This window comes from Charadrius vociferus, unplaced genomic scaffold (assembly GCF_000708025.1).
Source record: "Charadrius vociferus isolate BGI_N301 unplaced genomic scaffold, ASM70802v2 scaffold411, whole genome shotgun sequence".
Classification (NCBI taxonomy): Eukaryota; Metazoa; Chordata; class Aves; order Charadriiformes; family Charadriidae; genus Charadrius; species Charadrius vociferus.
Window position 1 is genome coordinate 2,994,538 of NW_009646935.1, and position 11,066 is coordinate 3,005,603.

The 11,066-nt window shown below is 50.1% G+C and overlaps 1 protein-coding gene across 1 annotated transcript; it reads left to right on the forward strand.

Moving 5' to 3' along the window:
- Positions 1 to 9: 9 nt before the first annotated feature.
- Positions 10 to 7,503, forward strand: OVOL2 (ovo-like zinc finger 2). The gene is made up of 3 exons (XM_009894829.1): positions 10 to 172; positions 2,427 to 2,616; positions 7,097 to 7,503. Exons 1-3 carry the CDS (start codon positions 122 to 124, stop codon positions 7,405 to 7,407), a joined length of 552 nt encoding a protein of 183 aa, XP_009893131.1. The 5' UTR covers positions 10 to 121; the 3' UTR covers positions 7,408 to 7,503.
- The last annotated feature ends 3,563 nt before the right edge of the window (positions 7,504 to 11,066 follow it).

Here is an 11,066-nt window from a genome sequence, read left to right on the forward strand (position 1 = left end):
GCTGGGCTACGAGGACAGCTGCAGCCTGGAGAGCAGCGGGAGCAGCGGGACGCGGGATGCGGAGCCCAGCGACCCTCCGACACCCCAACCCGCCCCCGTCGACTTGGGCTCAGCCGGCGGGATGCTGCTGGACCTGGCCGTCAAACGCCCCGTCGTCAGGTCAAAAATCAAGGTAAACCGCCCGCAGCCCCGCCAGGCTCTTTGCCGGTGATGGGGTGATCCCCGCTTCTAGGGCAGGACCCGGCTGGCGGCTGGGGACACCAGGTGACAGCAGTGCCTTTGGGCTCTCTCTGCTGTGGAGGTGACAGCACCCATCGCACGCACCGTGATGGAGGCGGCTGGCTGTAGGGTGGCAGCCGGCAGGGCAAGTCTCATAAACGATGTACCGTAATCTTCCAGTGCCCTTTGCCTCCCCTTATCCCCGCCTGGGACATGCCGCCCCTGACCTGCTTGGCTTGGGTCCCGCAGGAGCTCTGAAGCCAGCCAGGAAGGACCAGCCCTGGCAGCTAGGAGTCATGCCCCACGGTGCGTGGGTGGATCTCGTTCCTTAACGTGGGGCCTCCTTAAAAGGCCGCCTTCTAGGTTGGAGTCAAGCCTTTGCCAAAGGGGGCTGTGGTGAATCTTCCCACCGCCCCCCTACCTTCTTCGCTTATCAAGATAGCAGTCAGGAAAAGGTCCTCCTCCGAAGCCATGAAAGGCCATTGCCACCTTGAGGTGGACCCGCAGGCTTGGGTGAAATGAAGCAATCTGCCCATTAACTTATCTGTCCATTAACCTTGCTGAAGAGGCTCTCTGCTGCACAGGCAGGGGCCCTTACCGGCTGGGCGTCCCCTGGCAGGGCCAGCAGAGCAGAGCTGTGATTTCCTTCCCAAGGACGAGAAGGCAAATCGCTCATGGGCTCCTCATAGTACCAGAGAACCCAAGACCGAGCTCCCAAAGCGCAGCCATGATGCAGATGGGGTGGGACGACCAGGTCCATCCAGGGTTCCCCTCAGCAGAGGTGGAGCCAGGCCGCCCCAGTGCTAGGAAGGAGGAGATGTGTTTACTGGTGGCTAGTTAACACCTCGTTAAGACCTGGCTGTTGCTTTGCTGGATGGAGCATTAAAAATTCCTGCTGTCTCTGCTGGGATGACATCCTTTCAGCCACTATGTTATTAATCTTGTGATTAACACTAGGTTTTCACCCTGCTTATATGCGGCCGCATGAGGTGGAGTCCTACCTGTTGCCCAACAGATACTTCCCAGCTGGCTTCCCCTCTAGTTTCACACCGCGTGGCTTCGCAGATGCCTTTTTAAAAATCTTTTTTTACAATTTCAGGTAGCATTGCTTCAGTAGTAAGTAAAGGAGGAGGACGGGAAAAATAAGTGGTTCTTCAGGAAAAAGAAACCCCAGACATGTTCCTCTCTTTACGAAGAACTTGCCCCGCTGCTCTTTGACTTTAACCTACTTTGTTTAATTTAACCCGGGCTATTAGCAACAGTCACAGCGAAATCCTGTTTCGGCAGAGTTGGGTTTTCTCAGCGTGCCACAGAAACTCCCCAAAAGCACCACCAGAGCCGATGGACGTGTGTGCGTGGTGCCGCCTCCTCTGCTGGCTTTCCCCTGTCCTGAGTGGCTAGTGGCGAGCACATCCGCTCCCCCATGAATAATTAAACTAATAGCGAAGTATTTGCATCTTCCAGACATTAAGCCTTCCCTCTGAGGAACGCTCTTCGCAAGAACTGAATCATCCGTGTCTCCCTTAGTTAAGTTAGGTCATGGTGTTGGCGCAATATTTTTGGTGTTAGGAGGAGGAATGAGGAGATTAACCCCTAATGACACTCTGCCGTTAATTAACGAGCCAGGGAGACCAACGGGAGGAGATTAGTGCCATTGTCTCAGTCTCTGCTGAGTCAGCACAACGTGCCTTTGGTTTATCTTGCCAAACCTACGTTTTTCTTTTTTCACCACTGGCTGTTTTTTTGAGGGACCCATAGCAGCTCAGCTGGGACTGTGATTAGCGAAGGCACCGCATGGGTACGGCTTTCTCACGCCGGGGAGGGTCTCCCATCTCCATCCAGGATGTTGTCCGAGTGCAGGAGCAGACAGACGTGCGGCCCCACAGAAGAGGTGCTGGTAGCCTAGACGTGTGTGCTTATGGACGTAGGGTCCCTGCCTCGGGAAGGTATCCAGCACATCGGCTTTGTTTTAACCCCCGAAGCCAAGCTGGCCAGCGTTGCACCAGTCCCAAACCAAGCGCATTAAGCCACCCACCTGATTGCAAGGGAAGCGTGAAGGTCTCACCCAAATGCTTTCACTTTTGATTTTGGATATATCCCAAGAATTTTTTAATGCAGCAATAAGCCATCCCTCCTTATTCCGTTTGTTTTCTGTTGGTCTTTGTTGTCTCGATGCCTACTCAACCCTGTCCTCTTCCATTCCTTAGTTCACCACCGGCACCTGTAACGATGCTACAGTGCATAGCTGCGAGCTGTGCGGCAAAGGCTTTCGCTTGCAGCGGATGCTCAACCGTCACATCAAGTGTCACAGCCAGGTGAAGAGACACTTGTGCACCTTCTGCGGAAAAGGCTTCAACGACACCTTTGATCTGAAAAGACACGTCCGGACCCATACCGGTGAGAACGCGTTCTCCGGGGTCTCGCGGACGGCTCTGGGTAGCGGGAGGTGAGAGAAGAGGTGAGATGGGACGAGGATGAGGAGAGGGTGAGGGTAACCCAGCAAGACAATAATACAAACCCCAGGTAAATAACGTTTGCGAAAAATAGCGGGGATGCAGTGGAGGAAAGGGAAAGAACGGACAGATCAAAGTCCTGAGACTAATGAAATCTGAGGAGAACGAATGAAATCCATGTGAAGCGGTGTGGGCACACCAGCTGCCATTCAGATCTGGTGTAGACATGGCCGCGTGCTGCCGTGCCTGGGTCAGCGAGACCGGGATAACCCACCCGGGATAACCCACCCAGGATAACCTGCCAGCATAGCGCACCCGACCTTATTGTGAGTCCAGCTTGTACCGGTGAGCGCAGGCAGGCAGTGGATGAAAATGCTTTGCCCTCTAGAGGCAACGAGCTGCAGTATCTTGTTAGGGTTTTTTTTGCGAACTTTCCCCAGTGGCTGTGCTGCGGGATGGGGTTGTGGCTTGATTTTGGCACCGTCTGGAGAAACCAGAGTGTGGTTCATGCTGTGCCCCCAGCTTTTTTAGGGAAACTAGTCAACACATCTGACTTCTGCTATCCCTGCAGATGATTAGGGGATTGGAGCATCTTTCTTTATGAGGAAAGGCTGAGGGACTTGGGTCTTTTTAGTCTAGAGAAAAGACGACTGAGGGGGGATCTTATCAATACTTCTAAATACTTAAAGGGAGGGTGCCAGGGGGATGGGAACAGTCTCTTTTCAGTGGTGCCCAGTGACAGGACGAGGGGTAATGGGCACAACCTTGAACATAGGAAGTTCCATCTAAACATGAGGAGGGACTTCTTTACTCTGAGGGTGGCAGAGCACTGGCACAGGCTGCCCAGAGAGGTTGTGGAGTCTCCCACTCTGGAGGCATTCAAAACCCGCCTGGATGCCGCCCTGTGCAACCTGTTGTAGGTGACCCTGCTCTGGCGGGGGGGGTTGGACTAGGTGATCTCCAGAGGTCCCTTCCAACCCTGACCATTCTGTGATTCTGTGATAACTGAGGATGCTGTGATTGAAGCCCATGATGGCGCTGGAAGAAAGAAAAATTGTCCCTTTCCCTTCTCCGCTTGTGCTTGCTCCCATATTGCTCCCCCGGGCTGGAGGGATGCACTTGCTGTGGCCGCTCTGTGGTGGGGCCAGTTCCTGAGCCCACCCCAATTAGCGGCGGTTTTCTTTCTTTGAAGTGGATCCGTTGCCTCAAATCCAGCTCACTGGTCACAGAAGTGTTTATCCTCACCCGAGGCAGGGAGAAGGCCGCCTTTTTGTTTCTTTTCCTTAGTGCAGGTGATGGCTTCGGTACATGTCAACCCCATCCTCCCCAAGCAAGCCGCTTTCTGGCAGGTCAAGCTGGCTGTGCTCAGGAGGCTTCGACTTTGCACTGTACGGCTCCCAGAAGATGCATCCACTGCATCTCCCCGGCACGTTCCGACTTTCCAAGTTTGTGGTTACCTACGGGACCTGCCGATTATTTGGGCTGGCTCTGCAATGCCCCTTTCTTGGCTTAGGCACCATTAACTAGGCGAACTGCGAGGCGCAACGCAAGCATGTCGGTGGGCAGGAGTTGTTTCTTAGCAGTGGAGCTCACGGAAACAATGCCGCCCGTTTCAGTTGGAAAGCGTTGGCCAGAGCCAGTGTTTTGGGCTGGTTTGGTTTGTTTGCAAAGCTTTCATGTGGAAAGGAAAGCTGCCGGCTGCGAGCAGGGAGCTGCCGCTGTGGTACGGCTGAAGTACGGAGTCGGCGCTTCTGAAAGAAGTGATTTTTTCAACCTGTCCCCTCATCCTTTGAGACTCAGAAACTAAATCCAAGAGGGTCTCCGTTCAGAAGCTAAAAACACATATATGCTGTGGCAGGTGGGGTTGAACTTGCTGTGCGGGAGTGGAGCCAGTTTTGCAAAACTCTGAAAGGGAAGAAGGATCTTTGTACTGGACAGGAGTGAAACCCCACTGTCCTGGAAATGTGAATCTTATGGTTAGATTGGACAGGGAACTGCTGGAGAGGGCACAGCAAAGGGCTACAAAGATGATTAGGGGATTGGAGCATCTTTCTTTATGAGGAAAGGCTGAGGGACTTGGGTCTCTTTAGTCTAGAGAAAAGATGACTGAGGGGGGAATCTTATCGATACTTCTAAATACTTAAAGGGAGGGTGCCAGGGGGATGGGAACAGTCTTTTTTCAGTGGTGCCCAGTGATAGAACAAGAGGTAACGGGCACAAACTCGAATATAGGAAGTTCCATCTAAACATGAGGAGGGACTTCTTTACTTTGAGGGTGGTGGAGCACTGGAACAGGCTGCCCAGAGAGGTTGTGGAGTCTCCCACTCTGGAGACATTCAAAACCCGCCTGGACGCTGTCCTGTGCAACCTGATGTAGGTGACCCTGCTCTGGCGGGGGGTTGGACTGGGTGAGCTCCAGAGGTCCCTTCCAACCCTGACCATTCTGCGATTCTGTAATTGTCCCCAGATTTACTAGAGAAAATCTTGCGTCGCTGTTTCTCCTCTCCAGTGTAAAGCCAGGACGAACATCCACATCTATTGTATTGGCCTGGTGCTGTGGGTCCCAGGGAGGATGAAGGCAGGCTGGCACAGCGCTACCAATAATGTATTGGCGTGTATCATTTCCAGGCTGAAACACGGTATCTCCAGAAGAGGTGGCTTTTTTATGTCAAAGTCGATTGCTGTTCAGGAAAGCTGGGCTGTATTTCAATGTTAAAAAGGAGACAAATAAGCTGGAAGCGGTCATGTGGGCTTTATTTTGTAGCTGTGGGTGCTCATCTACATCTGCTTTACTGAATTTTGGTGTCCCAGTGGAAATTGCCGTGCAGCGTTTGTAACCAGACTGTGCAGCAGCAGAGTAGTGTCAGAGAGTGTGCAAGCGTCCCAGTCTAACTTCATGGTGTAAGCAGATGTAAACATTAAAAAGTAACTAATATACACAGTAAAATGAAATTTTAAACTGATTCCTAAGTAATGCAGAAGTTCCCACAGCCCTGATGGGCTGTGCCATCCCGACCCGTCCCCTCTGGTGCTGGTGTTCATGCCTGTGGAGCACTGTTGGCATCAGGAACCGAGGAAGGAGGGGGTTTAAATTGCCTTCAAGGAGCGTGAAACAGCACCCAAAATACTATTTGTAAAAGATATAGTTTTGTGTGTGAATTCTAATGGAGAACTGGACTTTCTCTCCAGTTGCAGTTTAATATAACTGAAGTAGTCTCACGGCGGTAAGGTGTGAGGAAATTTTAGTCTGGATGGTTTAAGCCAGCGCACCGGGATAACCACCTCTCGCGACGCTTGCAAAAATGCAATCAAGATGCTGCTTATTGGAACTGCTAATTGGTTTGGATGTCTGGTAGAAAGATCAGCAACTGAGTGGTGGACGTAACACAATCCGATTACCAAGTTACAACCGTCTGTATGGAGACGTGTGCTTTGCCCCTTTTTTTGCCTGGCTGTTCCTCACCGTAGGTCCAGTCTTCCACGCGCTCGCGTTTCACCTTCCACTGGGGAAAGAGAGGGGTTTAGGTAGCTCCTTGTGTCAGTTTTAAGGCTGGTCTTTTCTTTAAAAGTTACTGAGCTAGTGTAGTAAGTAAAATCAGAGCTGGTTTAGGTCTTTTCAAGTGTTGATGAACCCTCAGCTATTTCCCATTCAGGTACTGGGAGGCTGTTGTTGTTAAATCAGTGCTGATTGGTGGTACTCTTTATGGCTCAGTATTTTTATAACATTGGTTGTACTGAACGAAACTGTTCTGGCATTGAAATCACGAGGCAGCCCCTTCTCCCTCCTCTGGAGACACGCACCTTTCGTCTTAAGGCACTTCTCTTCTAGACCTTGAGCTTGCAGCCTCGGTCATCACACCTTGTGATCTCAATCACATCACGTTCTACGACAGCGCTCTCCCTCCTTTGAGGTCCTGTGACGGCTGTGTGTTCACGTTGGGCTGCCGTTCACTGAAGCCTCGTTAAGCTCTGCTCGCTAAAAGAGAAAAATTAACATCTTACCGTGATACGAGATTTCATTCGTTATAAAAGCCAAAAAGAAGGGTTCGCTGAAACCGGTAGTTTCACCTCATCACAGGACTTCAAAAAAGCCGGGGCTCTAAAGGAGTAAGTTTTGCAAGAGTCGATACAGCTTCTTCTTTAGGACCAAAGCGCTGATGGGCACCTGTTGTTCTCAGCATCCGCCTGCATCTTCTCGGAACGTTTCTCGCTTTTCTATTCCTCAATACATCAACCCATTCCTGAAAATTTTAGCCTGAAAGGAAGATGTTTTCTTTAGACAGGTAGTTCCTTGGGCTAGAAGCTCCCTGCCGCTTGGTATTCCCTCGGTAGCTGGTATGCCGGAACCTTGCTCTCAGCCAGTTCCTTCGTCGGCTGTACGAAACGTAAATCAGAACGCTAATCGCGGTCTTTTAACGTTGCAGGAATCCGGCCTTACAAATGTGAGGTGTGCAACAAAGCCTTCACCCAGCGCTGTTCCCTGGAGTCCCACCTGAAGAAGATTCACGGCGTGCAGCAGCAATACGCCTACAAACAGAGGCGAGATAAACTGTACGTGTGCGAAGACTGCGGCTACACGGGCCCCACGCAGGAGGACCTGTACCTGCACGTTAGCAGCGTTCACCCCGGAAGCGCTTTCCTGAAAAAAACCTCAAAAAAACTCGCAGCGGTTTTGCAAAACAAACTGAGCCCTGTCCTGCAGAGGAACTCCAAAGATGACGACAAGGATGAGTAACACGGTGGATTACAGTGGTCGAAAGGAATTAAGTTTACATGTAGGACTCTCTCTATATATTATTTTTTTAAAAACAGTTTTTGAAAAATATCCCTGAAAGGAAAGGGATGCTTTCGTTAACGGGACTCGCTTGATGCTGGTAGAACCTCAACTGGAAAGAAATATTCCCGTACGCGATGCAAACATCAGACTTTTTTATCTGGTCAAGAAAAATGGGAAGCTTGGAAGAGGCTGTCACCTCTTGGGTGGAATATTGACTGAACTGACATTGGGGCAACCTGTTTTCTGTTGCAGCTCTGCCACGTGCCCGAGTGGCCATTGACAAATAAGTTCACCTTTCCCCAGTGCGTTTTGTAAAGGTAATAGCCATTACCTCCCGTACAGATTCCTGTTGAGAGGTTTGGGTGAAAAGTGCCGTGTAAGAGCAGCTGCTGGCACATTGTTCTGTGCAAAATGAATTAAAATGGTTTTAAGAACAGGCGTCCACCGTATCGGTAAATAAGAGAAAATGTGCAAATAACCGTACCTCTGCCCTCCGTGCAGTACACTAATGATTTATGGAAGCACGATCCAGGGTGAGCTGAAACTTTTTTTTAAAGGGTGCAGAATTTTTTCCTCCCAAACTTTCCAGGGCAGACTTACGGTCATGTTTAAGGTACTTTAAGCTGTGAACTTATTTTATCATGTTTAGATTTAAGTGTAACCTTAACTCGATGTTCCTGGACTTGTCACCCTTGCTTTGGGGATCGTTACCCCATCCTTTTAACGTACATCAATACCAGCCCAGAAACCCAAAGAAAACACTTTAATGACTTGAAGATACGTTGGTTTTTTTTTTCCTGTCATGACGAAATGCAATTTTGTGTGTATTTTATGGTGTGTGTATATGTGTGTGTGTTTGTTTGGGGATTGTTGTTTTTTTTTTTTTCTTTTTAACGATCAAGTGCCCGTTCCCTGGTAGAACAGAGCAGTGCCACGCAGCGAAGAGGGAGATTTAGCTTATCGGTGCAAAATTTCGGCAGGGATCTGACCTCTCATCCGTAACCCCTGCTGGTTTAGAAGGCTCCACGTGGAACTGACGCCGCAAGGGAAAGGGGTGGCCATGACCGTGAGGGACTGGTACTACATCTCGGTGCTTTTGGACTTCCTCTAAGGTCCCGCTCCAGCTCCTGTTGACCCGGGACAACCACAAGGGTAGCCTAGAGTGGCGGAGTGTGAATTTAGGGATTTAAAAAAAAAAACGGGGGGTGGGGGGAGAGGGATGCCCATAACTGGTGTCACTAAAACCACCGCCCGACACCGAGACTCGAAAGAAGTTGCTGCAACCTTTGCCGGGCGCTCGGGAGTCTGTGTCGGGAAAGACAGGGTGGGGTGGTGACAGCCCCAGCAACCACACGTTGCTCTGGTCCAAGCGTACGTTATTCATCTGTCTCTTAATGGACACAGCCGCTAAACAGGTTTTACGTCAATTTAAATGCATAACGACTAATGAGTTTAATTTGTAAATTCCGAAAATTCGTTTCGTCCTCAAAATAAAGCTGTACACTCGGGGAGGAGACGCTGTATTCCATATACGGTGAAACAACAGCTGAAAAGTAACCCACCTAAAATACAGTCATGGCCAGGACCTTCATAATCGTTACTACTAAAATGAGACATTCTGAGCGTCTCTGCAAGAATTGTAAAAATCTTCTCAATTTGCCTCAGTTTTGTACAGGCATCTGCTTGGGGTTTTGTGGGGAGAGGCTTCTAGGGGTTTTAAAGCGTTTCTAATGATATTAATACTTTATCAGCACAGCTGGTGGTGCTTGGGACCTTGAAACTGAGGATAATAAAGTGATGCTACTGTGTAAAGAACAAACTTGTCATCCTATGTAACAGGAAAGTTCACAGAATGCTTTAATAAATGGAAGTCTGTGGGGAAAAAAAAAGACCACGGGGGAAAAAAAAAATCATCTGAGGTAAGTTAGAAGATCCTTACTTTGCAAAAAGAGCTAAAGCTTACGCCCCGATCCCCAGTTCTTCTGAGATCATGCCATTGTAACTGAGCAGTATAGGTGGAAGGTTGCTGACGCTGAGCGAAGCGTGCATGCTTGCAAACACAGCGACAAAATTGCCTGGGGAAGAAAAGTGTCACCAGCTGGTTCAGCCAATTGCGCTGGTGCTACTGTCCCGAAACTTGCTTGGTGAGGGCTCAGTGGTGAGACTTCGTTGAGTTCAGCTCCTTGGTGGGACTGTTCAGCAGAGTCCACCTGAGCGAAGTGACTAGCAGTCGCCTAACCGCACAGTGTTGGTGTGCTCAGCCCTGCTGCTTCCGATTTCCCTCCCATATCACTGTGAAACCATGTCCCTGCTGAAGGAGCTACAGCCACATTTAGGTGGTCCCTCCGTGTGATCTCAGTCAAAGAAAGCACTCACAGCAACGGAGAAAAGCAGCAGGTAACAGTGCAAGAAGAAAAACTGCTTTGGACAGAGAGCAAAGCTGTGAGAAGCTGGATGCCACAGCCAGAGTAACCGCGCTGAGTGTCTGGCTGGTTTTTCTGCAGAGGACAGATACGCCCTGCAGCAGGTGCCTTGGGCACGTCAATTTAACAGTCTGGCAACTTAGTTTTAAACCATTCACAAAGTGGGTTTGAGTTTGCATGACATTGGCAATGGCCACCTGCCAGTTCTGTTACGGGAGAAAACTGCCACCAGCTCGCGCCTCAGCAGAAACGTTCTGGCGCTCACACCGGGATGGATGCTGGCGGCAACCAGACTGTCAGAAGCGCCAGACACCAGTAACTTCCACCGGCACTGCCTTTGAAGGCTGCCAGCCTTCTCCGGGCTCTCTGATGGTACAGACTCGAAGGGAGGTTTACAAAGCGACACTGCCAGTGGAGCTGGCGGCCCTCCTCAGGCACGAGGCATTGGTTAAGCAAATGAAGATGGGTGAAGCCAAGAGGTGCCCGCGCTGCCCGGGCTCCAGACTTGTCCTTATTTCCTAGGAGGAAGGATGAGGCTGCAATATTACGTGCCTCAGAGACATCTGATGGCTGTGTGATGCACCCATGAAGGTGGCAATCCCACCCAAACATTGCCCAACTGTTCCACGCTCTCTAGATGTACCCAACCCCAGTCAACACAGGAAATTCAGCACGTTCTACCACCTCCTGCTTCCGCCCAGGGGCATCTTACCTATTGCTTATGCCCACCCTCTTTGTATCCACGGAGCTATCTTTCACAGAAAACTGACCGTGTTCGGTGGTGTCGAACCACCCACTTGCTAAAATTCTGTGATGTGGGAAGTTACTGGCAAAACAGGTAGAACTTCTGAGCGCTCACGCAGCATCGTCGTGGTTAGTCATCTCTGAACCCGGCTTCTCAGTCGCCATGGTTTGTCTTTTTAGATAGAAATCTAATTAAGCACGGAGTAATCATGCCATCACCAGAGCTGGTTTGAATAAGCAAGCACCACCGTAACTAAGTTTCATTGCAGAGGTTTCCACAGCTCGGTACTCTGGAGGAGCAGAGATTAAGCACTACAGAAGTTTAAGTTTCTTCAGCAGTTTCTTAAGCCTGCCCGTTGTTTTTTTTTAGGTATGGTTCTGGCTGATTTTCTTGAAGCTTATGGGTTGGTCGTATTTTTATTTGTAATCTGCAGCGCTATTTCAAAAACT